The sequence below is a fragment of the Ochotona princeps genome, chromosome 1, assembly GCF_030435755.1.
Source record: "Ochotona princeps isolate mOchPri1 chromosome 1, mOchPri1.hap1, whole genome shotgun sequence".
In the NCBI taxonomy this organism is placed as follows: Eukaryota; Metazoa; Chordata; class Mammalia; order Lagomorpha; family Ochotonidae; genus Ochotona; species Ochotona princeps.
Window position 1 is genome coordinate 132,356,262 of NC_080832.1, and position 23,264 is coordinate 132,379,525.

The 23,264-nt window shown below is 39.0% G+C and overlaps 1 protein-coding gene across 1 annotated transcript; it reads right to left on the reverse strand.

Moving 5' to 3' along the window:
• Positions 1-10,277: 10,277 nt before the first annotated feature.
• LOC118760015 (putative vomeronasal receptor-like protein 4) lies at positions 10,278-11,195 on the reverse strand. The gene has a single exon (XM_058670422.1). It carries the CDS (start codon positions 11,193-11,195, stop codon positions 10,278-10,280), a length of 918 nt encoding a protein of 305 aa, XP_058526405.1.
• Positions 11,196-23,264: the final 12,069 nt, after the last annotated feature.

The window sequence follows — 23,264 nt, forward strand, 5'->3', positions numbered from 1 at the left end:
GGGGGATATTGATGGAGAAGCGCCACCCAGTTTCCCACCACCCAAAGTCCCGGATGTGGGCATGCTCTGAGATCCTTGCTCAAATGGTTTTAATAGTTCTCCAGTTATGAATCGCTGCCAGTTTCGCTCAATGAGGTCATCCATTGATTGACACAGTCCATCATAGAGTCTTCATTTGGCCAGTATTTCGCTGCCAACATATAGCTGAGGTGGTTGATTGACTTGCTCTGTCCTCTGTCTTTTCCTGGCTAGGGTTCTGAGTCCAGCAGTTTGATTGGGGAGATCTCCAAAGAAACTTTGAGGTACTTCCAGACCAGATTCTTGTATGTTCTAGCAAGCACAGGGCCCGGCACAGTCCATCACCACGATCAGCTGGTGGTTTCAATTGCTGCGTTGGTTCTGTTTTCAGTCCCGACTTGCACTGGAACCAATGAGTGTTGCAGTCCAGCCTGGTTCTGCCCAGCACATACTCAGCCCTTGCATCAACCAGTGAGAGCTGCAGCCTAGTCGGGGGGACCCACAATAACCCCCACCAAGCCCGACCCCTACCTTGGTTTGCCAGTATGTATAGCAGACTAGTCCAGTCTGCCCCACATCCTATTTGGCTCTTGTACTTGTCAGTGGGTATTAAAGCTTAGTTCCATCTAACCAACTCAACTATCCAGCCCTCACGGATGTTGTTGAGTGCCTCTCAGTCTAGCCACCATAGCCCCCGTCTTAGTTTTCATGCCCTCCCGCGGGAGTAGTGACCCAAGATGGGGGAACCCGCTATTTCCCTCCCAGGTCTCTCTCAGTCCCGGTTTATGCACTCTTCCGGTGGTTGTGATTTGACTTGAAAGAATTAGTCCCCAGTGCCAGCTTCTGCCAGTTGATGCTGTGGTTAAGCCCAAACATCCCTCACCCACTCTAATTTATGCTTGCACCAGCAGGAATAATCAGCCTAGCCTGGCTTTTCCCTGATCTAGTCCACATGCAGCACACAGGTGTTGCAGCCTTTCTTAGTCTAGTCTGTCCCCATCCCAGCCCAAGCTCTCCAGTGGGAGTAGCTGTCTGGTGAAGGGACCAGCCCCTGAATCCCTCGCTAGCTCTGCCCCTCCCTTCCTGGATCTCGCACGTGTGCTGCTTGGGTGCTGCAGTCAAATCCAGTACAGGCAACATCACCCTAGCATTCCATAGTGTGCACTGGTTCTGTCGCAACCAGTCCCGGCTCGACACACACTCTGTTCTGGTGTTCAGATTTACCAGTGTATGACATGATCCAATTTAGCCTGGTCTGCTCCTGACCCATGCCAAATGTATGGCAGTGGGAACCTGTCCATGACCTATTCTGGGCTGTTTCCTGTCATGCTTCTTGTGCTGCAGGGAGTGTGTCCTGCCAGAGGAGTTGCCCAGTCTCCTCCATCAGAACCTCTCCCAATGCCAGATTTTGCGCATACCAGGGGGTCCTTGAGCCAGCCCTACTCAGTTCACCTCCTGTCCTAGCAGGAACAGTGGCATTTCCTGGCTGGCTTTCACCCGATTCTGGTTTTTGTTGTTGGATGTTTCAGCCCAGCCATGGCTCGTCCATAGCCACATACAGCTCACACATGGCTCAGTATGGGGTTGAGACCCAGCCTAGGCAGTCCCACATCCACCCTGGTTCTCCAGGACACCAGATGATGTTGGGGTCTGGCCTCTCGTGGTGCATCCAATCCCAGGCACACTAGTGTCTCGGGTGATTGCAACTGTTTCCTAGATAGAACGCAACCCCATTCCAGCACAAGCGCCTCTTGGTGGGAACCTCAACCCAGTTAAGGTGTCCCCTTACCTCCCCAACTGGGCCTGTTCCTAGCCACAGATCATGCACCTGCCAGTGGCTGCTCTGACTCAGCTTGTCTCAGTTCCTCGCTTGTCCTGGCCTCTGCCTTAGACAGTGTGGCATAGTGTCCTTGACTCAAGTAGACCAGTAAGTACAAGAGCATGGCTCGGCATGATCTGTGATCCATCCTTTTTTCTAGTTTTGCTTGTAGGCTAAGGTTTGTTCAGTGCTGCCCAATACATTCTGTTCTGTTACCAATTTCTTCAAAGGAAGAGTTATTGCCTTTGGGAATGTTTAGGATTGACTGAGATCCCAGAAGCACAGTGGGATCAACCTGGAGCTACCTAAGCAGCAATTCAGACAACCAATATCCCAGAGCTCCCTGGCTGGGTGGAAGGCAGGCAGAGCCTGGCAGCACATGGTGCACTGGCCGCCCTGGGGGAGGCCTAGGACTCGTTCACTGCCTTGCGGCAGTGTCTTTGGCGTGAGCCCCCAGCATTGGGTCCGACCTGGCAGGGGCACCCCCCACAGCCGCCACACTGTGAGGAGAGGCACTTGCCCCCAAACCCAAATCCAGAACCCCTCCCAAACTCACCCAGCTGCCAGATATCAGCAGCTGGGTGGAGCTAGGAATTTTAACCCAGTTCCCAAGTTCCCTCATGGCGCACTTACCCTGAGGAAAGAGCTCTCTTGGGTTCTGGGGGAGGCCGAGGACTCGTTCACTGCCTTGCGGCAGTGTCTTTGGTGTGAGCCCCCAGCATTGGGTCAGACCTGGCAGGGGCATCCCCTACAGCTGCCACACTGTGAGGAGAGGCACTTGCCCCCAAACCCAAAGCCCAAACTCTCATTGTTTTTTAAATGACATTTTTCTAATGGCTGGTTGTGAGCAGATTAAAATATGTTTATTTGCTACAAGCATTTTCCTTTTAAAACAATATTTTATTTTTGTTTCAAAAGAATTGACATCAAGAGAGAAGGAGAGAAAGTGAAAGAGATCTACGCTCCACTGGATCATGTTCCAAATGGTCGCAGTGGCTGGAGCTGAGCCAGTTCAAATCATGGAGCACTCCCCCATGGGTGCAGTGGCCCAAGGACTTGAGCCATCCTCTGTTGTTTTCTAGGCCATAAGCTGGGATCTGGATCAAAACCAGTGACCATATGAGATGCTGCTGTCACAGGGAAGATTTTCCCCAATCCACTTTCCATTTTGAAAAAAATATATTATATATATTTATATATACACACAACCATGTCTGTGTTAATTATATAACAATGTTCATTCAACTATACATCCTTTGCTTATTTTTAGCTGAGTTAGGGAGATTTTGATGTTGCTGAATTGTTTTGACTATATATTCTAATGCTATTCCTTGGTCACATAAATAGTTTAATATATTTTCTGACATTCTTGCAGTTGTCTGTTGTTTCTTCTGATGATAAGTCTCATAACTTGATACAAACTCACTAGCATATTTTCCATTTTGTCCAGTGACGTTGAGGTCTTATCCAAATCAGATTTCCCATATTGATATCTGAAGCTGTGTTCCCTGTGTTCTCTTCTAATGCTCTTATAGTTTCATGTAGGCATGTGTAGGGATCCAGGTCATGTGACACAAGCCTGGCATGACTCCATGCGCCTGGGGTTTAAGAACATGGAACTCACTGTGCAGGTTAATCCACTGACCCATGCTGGGCAACCAGGGCCATGGCTGACACCCATTCCTAAGACTAACAGACCCAGCACCTACCATGACTGCAGGCCCAGCCAGACAGACTCTCCACCCCGTGACACATGGACCTGTTATCCACCTCTCCCAGAGTGGCACGGCTCACCACACCTCAGCATCCCTAATGTGAACTTATTGGTATTGCAGCTTAATCAGGGCCAAATCAAGACCATCCTGATTCTCAAATCTGTCAGTAGATTTTATTATCTGACCCATTATAGCCTACCCCCAGACCTAACCCACATATGTCTGGTGGGTGATATAACCCAGCCTTGTATGGGCTGCTCATTGCCATGGTTCTTTCACTCATCTGTAGGGAATGTGTCCTGACAGAGGAGTTCTCCAGGCTCCTCTATCAGATCACTGTGTCAGGGCTTGCAGATCAGAGGGTCCTTGTCCAGGGTTGACTTACTACCTCTTGTGGCAGGAAAATTGTCCTTTCCCAAATTCTTTTTTTTTAAACATTTTATTATTATTGTTATTATTTTATAATACAGTTTCATATTCCCTTATCCCATCTCCAGTTCCCTCACCCCAGTTCCTCTATATCATTACTAACATATAGTTCTTCATACTCAGTCATATGTCCATCATTGTGGGCATAGACAATGGCAGAGAGTCCAGAATCCTATTGTCAATATACAGTAAATAATTTCATTGTAAGTCCATCTTTGTCTGGAAGTAGAAATGCATACTACACTACATCCTCACATCTGAATGTTAGTCTCAATTTCGCAGCTACTGTACATCTCCTTAAATGAAAAGTCATTATTCAAAATCAACAATAGAAATAAATTTATAATGCCTGAAGTTAAATGACATGTTACTAGATATGACAGTTTCCATTACACAGCTACTATACATCCACTTAAATGAAAAGTCATGGTACAAAATCAACAATAAAAAGGAAAATAGAGATTTACAATGCCTGAAGTTAAATGACATGTTACTAGATATGACAGTCTGCATAACACGGCTACTATACATCCCCTTAAATGAAGAGCCACAAAACAAAATCAACATCTGGGAGAAAAAAGAAGTTAACAACATCAAGAAGTTAAATAACATGCTATTAAATGACTAATGTGTAGCTGAAATGAAAATCAAGAACATTCTTGAAGAAAATGATGCCACTGCATAATCTACGAGTCATTGAATGATTTAATCAGAAGGAAGTGTTTTGAAGAGATCAAAACAACAAAACCCATGTGATATAGTTTCCGCTGATCTTTGTTGAAGTGTGTCTCCTCCAGACATTAAGCAGATGGGTTTTGTTTTTTAATACAGAATTCTGATTTAATCCAGAATTCTGATTTGTGCTATTGGGTATTACAGTCCAGTCACACCTGATCCACCCACAGATACAACTCTGAGCCAAGCCATAGTCCAATTGTTTCTATATTACATTGCCTAGCTCTCATGAGAACCAGTGGGTGATGGAAGCCTGCCCAGTCTGGGACTCGCTAAACCCCCAGTCCACACCCATGCAGAAAGAGACTACAGCCAGGTCCACTCCAGAATACTGCCTCCATTCTACCCTTTGCATTCACCAGTGGGAACCCAAACCCAGTCAGGGCTTTCCCTGAGCTCACAGCCAGTCCTGTTCCCAGCCACAGATCTTGTGCAGACCAGCAGAGATTGCAGTTCCATAGAGGCAAGATTCTCAGTGTTGGGTACTGTGATCCAGCCCTGCCAAGTAAGGTCCCAGAGCTAGCTTTCATGTGCACAGTGGAGTAGTGCTTGGTGGTTGTGATGCTAACTATACATGTGCTGGTGATTCAGTCTGGCCATTAATGCTCCTATTGTCCCTTTCATCCAACCACTTGGTCTCAGCCCCCTTCTTTACTTGCAAGTACAATGGCCTTTTCAGTCATGTTCCTTCTGTAGTCCTGCCACAGATAGGTGTGAGTCCTTATGTCTCACATGCACCCAATCTCAAACTCCCAGAAATCTGCCAGGTACTACAGGCATGGCCAGGCACCTTGGTGCCCTGGCTATTTGGATCAAAAATCCACAGAGCTCCCATTCTTGAGTTGTTGAGCTGCTCATGAGCCTCACTATGCATGCAGACTAAGAAGGGTCTAGGTGCTCCACCCAAGTCTCTTTTGCACTCCCCCTCCATGAGGTCAAGCTGCCTAGACAGATTCACTTCAGAAGCAGCAATGAGATAATTTTAAGCCACTTAATATCCACAAGATGAATTTGCCTAATATTCCAGAACTAAAAAGTGGTAGGACCTTTGACTCATACAAACAGAATAGACTATGCGCTTCAGATAAACATTAAAGGAGAGAGACACATTCCTCTTATTCCACTGATTTCCTTGAATCCAACCCAATAAACATCCCTTTCTTCCTTATCTTAAAATATGCACATAATTTTGAAGCAATTTATTTTCACAGGGCGAATTTGCCCCTAACCATAAAATAGTACAAAAAAATTTCTAAGACTACAGATCACATTTTCAATGATATATGAGGTAAAACATAACAGTTCTGACTGTGTTTTTTAGCCATTTATATTTCATGCTTTGAAAGCTCCTGCACACCCCCCCCCAAAAAAATGTTCTGCACCTTAAATGTCGACAAATGTCTTGTTAGAGTTACAAGCCAGTCTAGATTATCCTAAAATCTGCCAAGATCAACAAATTTATACTTCAACACAACAAATGGCTAAATACTAAAATGAAATAGACACGAGACAGCTGAATGGTACCTTATAGGCATTTTAAGGTATATAGCAGCCGGTCCTGTATATAAACTAAGATTGAAATGTCAATGAGCTAATCATTGGTTGTGGTTAGGACTTTTTTTTAATTGTTTTTTTTTTAACATACTGGTTCCTCAAAACCATGTCAATTCCATAATTTTGCAAATTGCTGTTGAAGTTATATTGGGAGTCTTAATTGACTGTGATGATATTCTACCAGCTCTAACTTCGGACCAGAAATGGTCTCCCCAAGAAACTGTTCAACCCATCTGGACAATAAGTAGCTGGACTCTATGCTTGGTATATGTTTGCAAAGAAAGAATCTTGATTGAATTTGAACTGTAATACTGCATCAAGGTGGAGGAATCCACCAGGGGGGAGAGGAGGGGTGGGAGGATTCCCAGAGCCTATGAAACTGTCACATAATGCACAATAATTAATTAAAAAAAAGAAAGTTCCTATGCTAGCCTTTACCCATTAGTAATGGATTCTTTGCTGTTGTGTTGTTGAGCTTCTTGAGCCGTTCATACATTCTGATATTAATGTTCCATTATTTGCGAAGTTTGAAACTATTTTGTTGACAATTCCTTTTACAGTGCAGATGCCATTGTTTTTTGCTTCAATTGCCTGTTCATCTGGGGTCTATTACAGGAAGTCTTTACCTATACCTATGTCTTGCAGAGTTTCCCAGAGAATTTCCTCATGTAATTTGATGGTATCTGGTTGTAGATTTATACCCTTACTAAGTTTTGAATTGATATTTGTAGTTGCAAAGGAAGGTTCTTTTAAAGATTTTTTATTATTATTGGAAAGTCGGATATACAGTTAGGAGGAGAGACAGAGAGGAAGATCTTCCATCCGATGTTTCACTCCCCAAGTGAGCTGCAACGGCCAGTGCGCGTCCATCCGATGCCGGGAACCAGGAACCTCTTCCGGGTCTCCCACGCTGGTGCAGGGTCCCAATGCATTGGGCCGTCCTTGACTGCTTTCCCAGGCCACAAGCAGAGAGCTGGATGGGAAGTGGAGCCGCCGGGATTAGAACCGGGCCCATATGGGATCCCGGGGCTTTCAAGGCGAGGACTTTTAGCCGATGGGCCATGCCGCCGTGCCCAGAAGGTTCTTGTTTAATACTTCTACACACATAAACTCAGTTTTCTCAGGATAAGTTGTTGAGGACATATTCCTTTCTCCCTCAAGTTAATTTCAGTTCTCTTGTCCAGGATTAGCTGGCCTTGGATGTGTGTGTGTGTGTGTGTGTGTGTTCATTTGTCAGAATTATGTTCATTTTAATTGATATGCATGATTTTTTTTACCAGTGCCAGACTGCTTTGAATTAAATGGCAGAGTATATCTTGAAGCCTAAAGATGTGATGCTTCCAACTCTGTTTCTGTTAGAATAATTTGACTACTCAGGGTCTCATGTGCTTTCATATTAATTTCAGAATCATTCTTTATGATTTATTTTTAGTTGAAAGAAAGTTTAGCAATTATTTTAAAGTGGTAAATGCTAAGCAATTATTTTAAAAACCTGACCACTAAAGGATAAAGTGGGCAACATTTTGAAATCAGGTGTGTTTACTTAGAAAAATACGCTGTGTATAAAACCTGTCATTGCAGCCCTCACAGAATTCCAGCAGATATTTTCTCAGCACTGTAAAGACAACAGAAACCATCAAGTAAAATTAAATCACAACAGGAGATGTGTCTACATGTACATTTCATTGAGATCATTTAAGTAACACAAAATTTGGCTAGATCATCCAGTAAGATTATGTTGTACACGGATGGGAAGGCTAATGAAGAGAAATGGTGGTGGAAGATAAAGCCCTGAATTCATATGAATAACCTCCAGAGTATTAACTTAATACTCCAGTGTAGCATGAAACAAATTTGTGTAAAATGTGAAATTACATACTGTGAAAACAATCATATTTTACAGATTATCATACTTGAGTTCACATTGGAGAAGTATTTTGTAAATGAAAAAATATTTTGCTTGAAATATGCTTGTGTATTTCAGAAGATTATGTGAAATATTATTTGTGTACTTCCAGAAGTTGTGCTTTTTTTGGAGAAAATGTTACATTGAGTACAAACTTCTACTGTAGAAATTTAAAATTGTCAAAATCCAGTAGTTCGCTAAAATGCCCAAAGAAGCTGGAAGGGAGTTTTGAGGACATCACATGTAAACGTAAACCAGATAATGATCTGGACAAGGGATTAAAGTGAGTAGCAAGGTCATCATACTTATGAGATTTTTCATCAATATCACAAGTCTATTTTGGATTATAAAGTTTGGAGAGGGAAAAGGAATTAAAATTCACTAATACAAATATTACAAGCAGACATCTATCTCACTTGGGAATTAATATGTTATTTTCCACACATAACTAAACTAACAAGAAAATTCCACACCACATAAACTTCTCACTTGGGAATGGTATTTAAATCAGGTGCATCAACGAAATGTATATGGAAAATTAATACAAAATTATATGAAACCATATGATTCAAATGCATATTTGAAAAGAAGTAAATTACTGAAACACAGGGATTTATTCAATATAAAGCATATGATACTCATGAGACCAGATTCAGTTTGTTAACTTTATATGAATAAAATCATTTTTAAAGGTATGTTATATTTTTACTGGATAGTCCAATACACAGAGACCAGGAGAAATGGAAAGTAAGATCTTTCATCCATTGATTCACTCATTGAGTGTTTGCAGTGGCTGGAGCTGAGCTGATCTGAAGGCAGAAGCCAGGATCCTCCTCTGGGTCTCCCACATGGGTGCAAGGTCCCAAGGCTTTGGACCTTCCTCGACTGCTTTCCCAGGCCACAAGCAGTGAACTTGATGGGAATTGGGCTGCTTGTGTATGAACTGGCACCCAAATAGGATGCTGGAACATGCAAGGCGAGGACTTTAGCCACCAGGCTATTGAGCTTGGCCCAAATAAAATCATTTTAAATAGACTGCTGAATTGTGATCTTAAGCACGGTTAGGATAAATACATTACATTCAATGGAAGTTAGGATACACTACAAATTACATTCCTAAATACACAAAGAAGTTAAAGACATTATTGTAGTATTTTATATTGTGGAAGTTTCCAAAATGTACAGTGTCAATAAGTACATTAAAAAAATATTTACTTATTTATACTGGACTGACAGATATACCGAGAGAAAAATAGAAAGATAGGAAGATCTTCTGTCTGCTGATTCCCTCCCCAGAAGCCTCAATGGCCAGAGCTGTTCTGATCTGAAGCCAGCAGCCAGGATTCAGGAGATTCTTCAGGTCTCCCATGTGGTTACAGGTTATCAAGGCTTTGGGACTTCCTCAAATCATTTTCCAGTCCAAAAGCAGGTAGCTGGATGGGAAATGGGGCTGCTAGGAAATGATGCAGCAAACCTATGTGCTCCCAGGTGTGTGCAATGTGAGAACTTTAGCCAGGCCAGGCCCAAAAAGTAGAAATTTAGGAAAAATAAATAGAATCTATACAGTGTTCCATCCAGGAGAAAGAAGATTTTGTGAGAAATACATAACAAATTAAAAACATGTCCCAGACCTTATACAATGTCAAATTAGACATAAAAATTTTCATATAACAGATACACAGTAATTAAAGCTAGAATTAGGCACATAATTACTAAGTATTCAACATGCAAAGGTGAATTTAGATTCCTTTGCAAGTAAGTAGAATTAAGGTTTAGGTGTTATAAAGAACTTCTTACAAATTTCTGTGAAATGTGAAATTTCATACAGTGAAAACAATCATATTTTACAGAGTATCATACTCGAGTTCACATTGAAGAACTTATAAGCACACTCTGAAAAAGTTTTCCTTGACAATGTTGGGAAAGTAGAAGAGGAAGAAATTTCAATGTATGGAAATCTTTGAAAGAATTCAGGCAAATAGATTTCGGTAGTGACAAAGTGGATATAAAAGAGATACTTATAGAATTTCCCATATCTGTGTCACATTAAAAATTCTGGATATTTGAATATGTCACAACTGATACATTTTATCTTCCTGATTTATCTTATCAACTCTTGAAATAATTGGCACATATTGATTACTTTTTCCAGAATATCAGCTATTCGCTTGTCAGAACTAATAAGCACCAAAGGACTGACAGTGGCATAAACATTTCCCACCAGTGCCTGCACATCCAAAAATACAGGTTCGTATTTCCACAATACAGCTGAGAAGAATGAGATAATACTATCCACACAGTACATAATCACAAAGAAACTCACTAGCGCTAGAACAGTACAGGTGGCCCTTTTTGCTGGGAAGGTTCTTGGGGAAAGGCTCATGCTGTGAAGGTACTCAGACTTCCTCTGATGGCTACATAAGAAAATCACCATGTATATGCTGGAGAGCAGCATGATTCCTACAAAGATGTTCTGGGTCAAGACAAGCATGAGGTATAGTGCCCTGACAATGGAATTTATAGTGGTGAGTGAGCAGTACTTACTGACATTGAGTAGATTGGTCCTGTTGGAATGAGCTACAGTGTAGATGATCATGCTGCTATTGGAACACAGGCTGAAGCAACAAATACAGAAGAAAGCAATGACAACATGTTTTGTGAGTTTATCTTTAAATGTTGACAAGTAGAAGGAGCTGGGACTAATGGTGATGACCTGAACAATGCTCAGGAGACAGGTGGTGGAGATGGAGAGACCCCTAGACACTCTACTCACGTAGAGCATAACTTTGCAATTCAATTCATTTGGAAATCCTAGGGATTTGAACATATCTGCCGATAAAATCTCTAGAGTGGTAAGTAGCATTACTATATGGACAAAAGCCAGCTGACAAGTAATCATGTCTGTTGGTCTAGGCCTATGAATTTGATGGATTGTGAAGATGTGGAAGACCAGGAGGAAGGTATTGGCTAAGATACCAATGCCAGCTTGGAAAAAATACACATTTTTCAGTGACAACATTACTGGATATTCTTTTCATATCAGCAAATTTGAAAATATTTCAGACACCTATGACAGAAAAGAGATCACATGTCACTATAAATCTTTGTTTATTTGGAAATCATGCAAAAACCCTCCTTTCTACTGTACCCACTACTTTAATTAACTCTGAATGTTTGGTAAAATTATTTACAGTAAAACTTCTGCATTACTTATTCTATAATATGTAAAAATTTGTTAGTATATATCATTTTTGAAAGTTTTATAGTCTTAAATTCTGCAACAAAGTAATATGATTTGAAATAATTTCTCTAAATACATACATCCATGTGTGTATATATTTATAAATAATTGAAGCAAAAATCACATTCAGAAAAAACGTGCAGAAGTACAAAACCGTTCCACAACCACATGACACGCCTTGAGTTAACACAGAAATCAATGCTTTGTGGATTAAATGGGTGCTGAACATTCTGCAAAGCTTACTCTAGCAAAGCAAACAGTTGTGTATCACCTGCAAACTGAATAAATGATTGTTTCTGCATCTGAATGATCATAACTCATTTAGTAATATGTTTAAGGTGAAATGATCTAATGCAAATTATAGTTAAATATGTAACTATTACAATAGTCACACATTATGAGCCATTCAGTAAAACAAATTAATGACAAAACAGTGACCAGATAATATCAATATTTTCTTTGTCCCCCTCCCCAATATTTGCCTGATGCTCTCATAATATTTTTCATATTTATAGGGAGAAGCATTTGAAGACATATGACAGCATTTACATTATTGAAATGTAACAAGAACTTCTGTGCAAATACGTGTGAGTCGGTTATTAGTGTTTATTGACAAAATTGTGTCAGCTGGCAGAATCAAACAATAAACATCTTTTCCATTATTGTAAGTGCACTCAAAATTTTTCATAATAAAATGGACAAATTTTAGAAGAATAAAGAGAATAAGGATCCAACAGCATTGAATAACTACAATGTGTTACCTGTTTTTTGGAAATATTGTTTAATGTTGAAAATGAAAAATGCAAAGATAATGATGAGAATATGTACAATCATAAAAATTGAGTTCCCAGAACCATTGAGAAAAAAACAAGTAACAAAATATTCAGAGAAAAGTAGGAGACAAAAACTGCAGCAAGATTAGTAGGAAATCATAAATGTTAGTTTTCAAACAAAAAAATGCTCTATAGAACTGAGTTGTTAATATCAACTGAATCAAGTAGACACAAGAAAGAAATGAAAATGCACTTTAAAGTTTCAGTAATGACAACCTACAAATCACTAAAATAATGAGGTGATAGCCAGAGTAACCTGCCAAGTAGTGAGTTAAGAAAAATGTAGAAAATGTGTCTTCTGCTCCAGTTTACCTGAACAAGAACATTGGGTTGAATTTAAATGAACTTTATCCTCATTATTCAATATCACCAAAGCATGCTGAGTCAGTGCCAGTGAGTTATATCTAATTAGAGCAAATTGAAATCAATGAAGAAGTTATATTGAAAACATATTGCAATAAATGATACTATATACAATTGCAACTCAAGGCAGTCAATAAATGCAACTATAATCTTGAAAACCCATCCACTCAATGTAATTCATAAAATTGCTGAATTCATTAAGATTGTTATCATGAGCAGAAAATTTTGTTAACATTACACAGAAAAATAAACTGCTTCATCCCATAAGACACAAAGAAAGACACTCACCCAGCTAAGCCTCTGATCTGAATCCATAGTGAACTAAATCCTCTAGATGTGTTTATAATGAGGGGATGGTAGCAGCTCATCTCTGTGTTGGCTCATTATTCTTATTTCACTTGTAGAAGCAGGATAATTCTGGCCTGTCATCTTTAGAAGAGCATCCACTCAAGGGAAAATATGATCTTTCCTGGTTTCTGGCAGACATCATTGGGGTGCATCTGTGTTCCACTCATCATACCTGTGGACTCATTTCCCCAAGGCAGGCCTGCCCAGGCAGGTTGTCTGCTCTCAGTCCTTGTTAACAGACAAAAAAAAAAAAAAAAAGCAATAAGCTTGACTTCATTACAAGTACAATCCACAGCTGATGTCTCAGGAGAGTCCCACTGTCCAGGAGACCCATAGTGGCATTCAAATTGATTCTCATGTACAGATCTCAGGGGCACAATAACCACCTGTAAATCAGGAAAAGTTTGCCTCTCCCACTGCTCCTCGGGAAGGATATTTTATCCAACAAGAAACATCCTTGACCCAGAGCATATGGATTCATAGCAGAATGCAGGCTGGTTTTTCCCCTCTCCAAGGTAATGCAGTTCCCTTAGTCAGAAAGGGTAGAATCCAAGTCAACAGCACAGAAGATAAAGCTCAAATTGTTTATTAATGATACCACACCCACTCTCCTGTGTTGTGCCATATCACCCTCCATCTTCTATGCAACTTTCACTGACAGTTACTTTTTCCCCACACACTCAGAAATACAGAAACTAGACTACCGACCAGCTATACCCTGCAACCACTTCATTTTGTGCTTTGCCTAAAGCTGAATCAGTTTCATGAGTTGAACAGCTGAATCTTTGATCCCCTTTATAAATCCAGTATCTCCTCATTTTAAAATGATGATGTTCTTCCCAAGCATATCCTCACCAGCACACTGAAAGACTTTCTAGTCAGGGTTTCATGTATCATCTTTAACTCTTTATGGTAGGGTTAGCATATGTGCAGCGTGAGGAACAATCATTCCAGTCATATATGAATGTTGGTTTTAAAAGTGGAGACTTCTGTGGAACTAGACATGCTGGGTTTGTCTTATCAGGCTCACAGTGTAAAGCTGCTGCTGTCCTTCATTTTAATTATTCAGTCAAGAAGATTACCATGTCTCTCATTACCCAATGTATAATATTTTGGTGACACATATTCCTATAAAAAGGTATGCATGTTTACAGGTAGTTTTCTGTAAATGAATGCATTCATTGAGAAGCAGAAATCCATGGAGAAAGATATTGAGTACCTATCCATTTTTTTAGGACTCCCACAGAAAACCTTAATGTCTTGGTCTGAGGATGCATAATTCTGTGAGCCAAGAAATTCATTCAAATATCTTCTGTGGGTGGCAAGCACGAAATTACATGATGCTTCAGCTGCTGTCTTCCGTGGATTATATACTCAGAAGCAGAAATCACACACAAGACTTTCTAATACAAGTACAGGAAGTCAACATTCCAACCAGGATTTTAACACTAGGTCAAATATCATATCATCACCACTAAAAATTTCATCTCTATGGAAAATATAAATAAATAATATATTATTCAGTGTGATCATCTTTCAGTCTGGGCTTCATATAAATGTATCTTTTGAGTCTAACTGAAATGCCGTTTCCTGTAATCAACATTTTACACTTCCATATTGCAACCCTATGCTATGTAGCAACACCTGGAAATCAATGATTTTATTAGTATTATGTCTTTACTAAAGGAACAATATAGCTTTTTAGGATGGCTGAGAGAATCCTCACAGTTTTGCCAGGTAACATTATCATTGAAAACAAGAACTTCACTGCATGAAAATGCCTGTATTGCTGCTGGATCCACAAAGAGATCTACCAGACAAGATAATCTCAGAGATCAGTGTTGGAAATAAAATTACTTCAAATGTCTTAACTGAACATACATAGTTAATCATATTGGAAGGAAAGACAGAGATGGAGTGTTTACGAAAGAATAACAAGGTAAACTGCTTACTCAACAGCGGAAAGTGTTTGTGTCTGTTTTCTTTACTGTTCTGTTCCTAAAACTTACAAGAGTATCTGGTACACAGTAGGACATCAGAAATTTGTGGCAAATTATTTAATGAGCCTACAATGCTTATGGAGTAGTGATTACTTACTGTGAAGCATTATACATTAGTCTTTGCCAAGCAATTTGCCCGTTCTTTTCTTTCTTGTTTTTCAGAACATTTCCACTCCCATGAGATGTTCCTCTGGTTGTATTGAAACATGGCAGGGAACAGGAAATGGATGTGGTCAAGCATTAAAGCAAACCATGTGGGGTCACTTTGTCATATAATCGTATGCTGCTGTAAGAACATCTCATTCCCAAAGATGTCCATCACTGCCTCTTAGGATGGAACTCCACAATAGGTGATCACCCAATCTGAGGATATGCCTCAAGTATTTCACCAAGGGAACGTTACCACCTAGCATTTGTCACATAAACTATCTGGAATATTCTGAAATTGCATTCCAGAATACTCCTACATGTCTGTACTTGATGCAGTAAACTCATCACTGGGTATATATTCTAGGGTATTTGTAAAAGTAACTTTATATTTACTGGAACATTATTCACAACTTTGGAAGGTAAACTGCTGTTCTTTGAAGTTGAATGAATAAAAAAATGTTGTATATCAACACAATAGGAAATTGTGAGGCTTTAAACAAAAGGAAGTTTTGTCATTGACCAAATGATGGAAATAGGAAATGCTATAATATTTGAAATAAATCAAAAGCAGAAAAAATACACTGTGAATTCAATATATATATATAAGAGGGGATGAGTCAATGAGCAAGACAAAAAAAAATTAAATCATAATCAAGACCAAAATTAAAGCAAGGAATCCATGAGGAAAAATATCAAAATTTTGCTTGAAAATAGGATTAGGAAAAAGTAGAGTGTTTACACACTGATATGAGATTTGGTATGTATAAAATATAGAGGGGACCAGCACCATAGCATAGTGGCTAAAGTCCTTGCTGATACCTGTCAGGGTCCCACATGAATGCACATTCTGATCCCAGCAGTCCTCCAAGAAGTGTATTAATGACATTCTTGGTAATATACAGAAAGAATGACTACCAGGTATATCAGAACAAGTAAAAAATCTAGTATGCTTCAGCAAATTTTCTGTTTCCTGCCCTTGAGCAGAAGTCATTATTACTAATCAAGATACTAAAATCAATTATCTCTCACACTCTCCTATTTTTTAAATTACTGATTGAATTCCATTCAATACATGTAAGGTTCCTATTTACATGGCAGCCTGGCCAAGTTTCTTAAAAATTGTGCAAGAAGTTTTTTCTTTTCTTTTTACAAATTTCTTGGTGTATTTGCATTGGAATGTCAGATATACACAGACGGGAGACAAAGAGAATGATCTTCCATCCGATGATTCACTCCCAAGTGGCTTGGATGGCTGGAACTGAGCCAATAATGAAGCCATGAGCCAGAAACTTTTTCTGGGCCTCCCAAAGGTGTGCAGAGTCCCAAGACTTTGAGCTATCCTTGACTGCTTTCACAGTCCACAAGCATCGAACTGAATGGAAGCAGTGTCACTGGGATACAAAACAATGTCCATATGAGATTCAGGATTGTGCCAGGTGAAGACTTCTGCCACTAAGCTATTGCACAGGTACTTTAAGAATTTATTCTTGGGGCCCAGTGGCATTGCCTAGCGGCTAAAGTCCTCATCTTGAATGCGCCGGGATCCCATAAGGGCACTGGTTCTAATCCCGGCAGCTCCACTTCCCATCTAGCTCCCTGCTTGTGGCCGGTGAAAGCAGTCAAGGATGGCCCAAAGCTTTGGGACCCTGCACCCACGTGGGAGACCCGGAACAGTTTCCTGGTTCCTGGCTTCAGATTGGAGCAGCACCGACAGTTGCGCTCACTTGGGGAGTGAATCATTGGATGGAAGAACTTGCTCTCTGTATATCTGACTTTGTAATAAATAAATAAATAAATCTTTAAAAAAAGAATTTATTCTTAAGGTTTAAATGATATTTATCAATAGAAACCTGTAATAGCAGGGAATGAGAATACTGTAATAGCAGGGAATGAGAATACTGTACATAAATAGATCATAATGAAGAAATTAAACATATTGAAATAAGAAATCTCATAGAAAAATTAGTCGTATTACTAGAAAACAAGTAAATGCACGTGACTACCATTGGAAATATCATCATCAAACACCTCCCTGGTTGGGATGCAGCTCCAACTATTGAGCATGAAACCAGAGCTGGGGACAAACCTGGCTAGACATGTGGTAGTATCTGCTGGAATGAGTGTGGGCTGGGGAGTGGAGTAGGTTGAGTTAAATTAAGCTTCTACATCTAATGATGTGTATGTGATCTGAATGGGATGTGGGACAGAACAGAACAGTCCACTGTACAATCTGGCAGACACAGGAAACCAGAGCTGGGGAAGTCCAGTTGGGGGATTGCTCTGACTATACTGCAGTTCTCCTTGGATGAGGATGTGCTGGACAGGGCTGGGCTGGACTACAGAACCAATTGGTTTGAGGAGCAAGGAGGGCAGAACAAATGGGTTAACTACCAAAGCGATATACGACAGCATATATTGTGGCAAATGGAGTCTCAGAGGTGGCCTATGTCAGACAGCTGAGCTTGGAAGGATTCCCTCATTGTTTGTGCAGTGATAGCAACAGCATCTGAACTCTCTGAACTCTCATTACAACTTAAACAAAACACTCTGAAGATGCTCTGCTATGAGGACTTCCTTAGGGTATTGGATGGCTATTCAGAAACAACAGGAACAGAAGCAGTTGGGAGGCCCAACATGCTTTCTCCCTTTGTATCCACCACTCCCTCAGATACATAAAGAAAATATGTAAACAATGGTCTTGCTCACTTTCCTCTGATTCTCAAACTTCTTCATCCTGGTCACCATGTAAAAAGCCAAAAAACGAATTTTAAAAAGAGAAATTCTCTAAGGAAGTTCTTTTTTTTTTTTTTTTTTTTACATTTGGTATATTAAAGTACTTCTGATTTTTGTGTATTGAATTTTGTATCCTAAAATTATTTTTTCACTTTTTATGATTAAGAATTTATGATACAGTTCCATAGTACATGGGATTTCACTTACCCCTTTCTAAATCACCTCGCGCTGCATTGATTTCCCTTATATTATTACAATAGTATAGTTCTTCATAAGTAGTTATACATCCATCATTGCAGGCATGAACAATGACAGAGAGCCCAGTTTCACAGATTCATTGAGAGTCCATCTTTGATGTGGAGGTAGAGATGCATACTGCATGCGTGGTCTCCATTACACAGTTACTATACATCCCTTTAAATGAAGGGCCACAAACAAAGTAATCAACAGGAAGAAAAATATTAACAATGACAAGAAGTTACATAACATGTTACTAAATGACTCATGTGTCACTGAAGAAATGAAAAAGAAAATCTAGAATGTTCTTGAAGAAAATAATGGTACTGTATGGCCTATGAGTCAGTGAAGAATTTGAGACAAATGCTGTTTTGAAGAACTGAAAGTAAAAAGAGTAAAACATCCATGAGATATAGATTTGGCTACTCTTTCTTGGTGAGATGTGTCTCCTGTAGGTAGCAGACAGATTTTGTTTTTAATCCAGTCTACTAATATATGACATTTGATTGATGAATTTTCATTCAAAGTTGGCATGGATAGCTGATAACTTGGACCTGTCATTCAAGCAATAGGTTTTCTTTGATTTAGTGTTCTGCTCTCATTTTACACTTACCTTTGCTATTTGTGGGTACTGTTTCTTTTCTCTGTCAGGAGAACATAAAGATTAAATTTTATTTGTAGGGCATTTCATGAGCGTATAATAATATGGTGGGAATCAGTTATGGGTGGGTATTTGGAGAATGGGTAGGAGAAATCCCAGAGCCTATGGAATTGTATCATAAAATTAAAAGAAAAAAGAAAAAAACATTACATGGAAAAGCAAGAGACTAGAAGCTTCACACAATATATGGTTTAAAAGTCAGAATATTATCGGTACGTCATATTCCACATAAAAATGTGATAGAGTTTGGCTGAGTAACCTGGAATAAAATAAAACCTTACTTGATTGATACCCATAGAAAGCATGAAATTATTCTTCCTACCACATGTTATTATCTCTATCAGGAGAGCTGTTCTCTGATTCTTTGCTCCTCTAGTGATGTTAAATTTAGGAATTTGCCACAAAATTTGTCATCCACCAATTTACAGATTGAAAGTCATAATCTAGAAAAGGAATGAGAGAACAATTGCATACTTTCCCCAGCACTGGAAAAGTGATACTATGACATAGTTCTCAGGCAGCACAGGAGTGAAATTACATCAATTTCTTTCTGTTTCAAATGACTGCATGATTCAACACATTTATTTGCTATTAATGTTTTAGCAAAGTGGCATTGAGCTCCCAGACCTTTTGTCCATTTTCTTTACATATGGTGATCATACCTCTTCCATTCCATACAAAAAAAATTTAAAGTATGACACTTCCCGTGGTATCATATTTTCTTCCTCTCCCATATCATCACTCCATCGTTGCTCATTTTTTTCTCAAGTTTAGAAAAATGTCTTTATAAATTTCTTGGTAATGATAATACTCCATTAAAGATACTGTATCGGGCCTGGCGGCGTGGCCTAGCGGCTAAAGTCCTCGCCTTGAAAGCCCTGGGATCCCATATGGGCGCCGGTTCTAATCCCGGCAGCTCCACTCCCATCCAGCTCCCTGCTTGTGGCCTGGGAAAGCAGTTGAGGACGGCCCAAGGCATTGGGACCCTGCACCCACGTGGGAGACCCGGAAGAGGTTCCTGGTTCCCGGCATCGGATCGGCACGCACCAGCCATTGTGTCTCACTTGGGGAGTGAATCATCGGACGGAAGATCTTCTTCTCTGTCTCTCCTCCTCTCTGTATATCTGACTTTGGAATAAAATGAAGAAATCTTTAAAAAAAAAAAAGATACTGTATCACATAATACAATGTAATTAACGAATTAAAAATAAATAAAAACAAGAAAGCATTCACACATAATAGGTAGAAAAACTATTGATCCTCAGGATTATAGAGAAAATCTGGAGAAAACAGTCAAGTCCCAAATTGCCCACTTCACTCATACATATGGCAGCTTTTTGTACTCTATTAGCCTTGACAGTTCAGGTAAAACATAAGACATTTGTCTTTTGGAGAGACTAGTTTATTTCACAAAACAGAGAATCTCCTATTGTTTCCATTTTATTGCAAAAGACATGAAGTCCTTGTTTCAGTGGGTGAGTATTATTCCATGATGCATACATACCACAAGTTCTATATATAATCAGCAATCGAAGGATATCTTGGTGGATTTTATTTCTTAGCTATTGTCACTTCAGTTGCTATAACCAAGGAAGTAAAGATAACTCTTTGATATGCTAAATTCATTTCCTTTGACTCAATCCAGGAAACTGGAAAGGGAGGATTTTCCATACTGTCTTCTTTAATGATTTAACTGTGTGATCAAATGTCCTTTAGATATCACTGGTGTAATCACCTGTCCAGTTTGTTGATCCTTTCTGAATTTGGTCTGCCAGTTGGTGAAATGTGGTGTTAAGTCACCCATTGTTGCTGGATTTTAGTTTACGTTGCCTTGATATATGTTTACAATTGTTTTAAGTAATTAAGTCCCTTAGCAATGGGAGCATATGTATTTACTGTAGTCACATTTTCAAATTGGATTGATCACTTACTCTTACATATCCCTCTTCTTTGCCTATAGAATATTATTTGTGTTAAAATCTTTAATGTTGTATTAGGATGGCGTCACTTGATTCTTTTTCTTTTTGCTTTCTGTTAATATGCAATGTCTTTTTCTTTCTATTCAAATCAATTTTGCATGCATTTTCTGCTTATAGTCTTAGGAGGATTGCAGGGTGGTATGGTAGGTGAATTTTCAGTTGCCTGAATATTTTCCATACTGACTTCCAAAGTAGTTGCACCAGTCTACATTCCCACTAGCAGTGCAGTAGGGTACATTTTTCAGAACATCCTCCCAAATGGGTGTTGTTTTTTGTATGTCTGCAATTTTCATTAGGGTTTGTGGGACCTCTATTTATCTAATCCTCAAAGAAAGAACAGAAAACAACCCAAGGACAAAAGATTGACTCTTCAACAAATGTTGTTGGGACAGTTGGATAGCAGCTTGCAGAAGTAAGCAAGAAGACCCTCACCTTTCACCACACAAAACGATTAAATCTAATTAGGTAAAGAATCTATACTTACACACAGCAATCATCCATAAGCTATAGGCAGAAAAATCATCAAAAATCATCAAAAGCAAAGGCAGGCAAGACTAAAATAAACAGCATGAGACAGGAAGAAAATAAAACAATTAATAAATAAAGAAGCAGCCAATAGTGTGAGAAAGTCATTTCACAATACACAACAGATAGAGGCCTAATATTCAGTACCTAAAAATAAACAAACAAAAAAGAACAAAAACAAACAAAAAACCCAAAACTCAAAAACAAAATAAAGCAGTTAAGGAATTGGTGAAGGAAATGGAATATATTTTTGAAAGAAATAAATCTAAATGATTAATAGTAATAGGAAAAGATCTTCAAGTTCCCTAGCAATAAAGGAAATTCAAGTCAGGTTTCATCTTTGGAATAGACTTCAATGGCTAAGGAAGTCTGTTTCATTACGGGTTTTCAGATGGCTATGAAGGATGGGGACATTGCAAGTGAGAAATAGGTTTGTGATCTGTCTAATCTCGCATACATCTATGAATGATTTTTGTTTTATATCATATTGATAGTTCTCATATGTGAAACTAATTGTAACTACTGTTTTGCAATCAATAAGAAAGAAATTTGCAGAAAATTTGTGATTTGCATTATATTAAATGACATGAACATCTTGACAGAAAATTAGTATGTTAAATGTATTGTGAAACTTAATGGTCTCATATTTTCTATGAATTGGTTCATTACATTTATAGTTGTTTGCCTTTTCATTCTGTGTAATTTAATTAGGATTTATTTAACAAATGAGGTTCTGCTAACCTTCAAGTATGTCATTTAATAGTTTAAAAATTCTAGGAATTAATTAGCCAAAGAACACTGTGGTCTACAAGCATTTTAAGGATACCATATTTATATACAATAATTTTCTTTTTTTCTAATAAGTTGAGGTGTTAGTCAAATTCTTCAACTCATGCAAATGGCAATTGTGTACTGTGTCTTCCAAGACAATTAAATCAAGTGTTTCATTCTTATGCTAGACATTAATATGTAACAGATGAAATTTCAGCATTAATTATTTAACAGGCAATCACAGGTATGAGTTCTTCATTCACATTCACAGTACAAGTTTTCAATGGCTATGGGTGGCTGGTGACAAACACACTGGAAAACAAGCAGAATAATGTTGAGCAGAGCAGCAAGTTCTGTTGGATGACATCTGGGAAATGAGACAGACATTACAAAAATAATTTTAGAGAAACAGTATTTCTTTCAAGAGTGTTAGTATAGGAAGGTACAGTCCTTCCATTATCTTCTGTGATTCACCATGGAAAGCTGATGCTCCTCTCCATCACCACAATTCCAGTGAGAGCATCATTAAGACACATGGTGAAAAAAGTAGGGAGGTTGTCTTGATAGTTCTGACTTTAGTAAACAACAAGATGTTTTAGTACTGTAATGGGAGTACAATGGGCTTTCAGTCACATTATCTTCTAAGAGTAGTTGCATCAAAAATGGGCTTAGTTTAATGTAAGTACTGGTTCTGTGTGTAGAACATGTTGAAAGACTTTATTAACAAATCAATTCACCAATTTTTGTGTCTTCAATCATCTATAGTGTGTGTCTGTGGGAGAGATATAATGTTGTTTGGCTATGAAATAATTCCAAATGCTTACGTAGGAGATGTATTTTGTAGCAATCATGCCTTTAGTCTACTCTGATCCCAATGCTACATCATACTTCTCAGATCATGTGAATTAATGACCTCTGCTACTTAATTTTTTTTAACTTTTATTTATTTATGTATTTATTTAATTAATTATATTGTTGACAATCTTTACATAGTTAATTACGGTAAAAAGGTTCAGGGGCTATAGGGAGGTGGGTAAGACTATTATGTCCATATTGTTTCCTTCTTGTATCTGAGGTAAAGGGGGATATTCAGGGAGAAGCCCCACCCAATTTCCCACAGACCCCAAGTCTCAGATGTGGGCATGCTCTGAGATCCTTGCTCAAGTGGTTTTAATAGTTCATCAGTTATGCATCACTGCCATTTTCACCACTCCAAGCACAATGAGGTCGTTGAAGAATCCACTGAT

What these genes read in the sequence shown, in the direction of transcription:
- LOC118760015 (XM_058670422.1), bottom strand. Translation starts at nt 11,195, where the DNA reads ATGTTGTCACTGAAAAATGTGTATTTTTTCCAAGCTGGCATTGGTATC.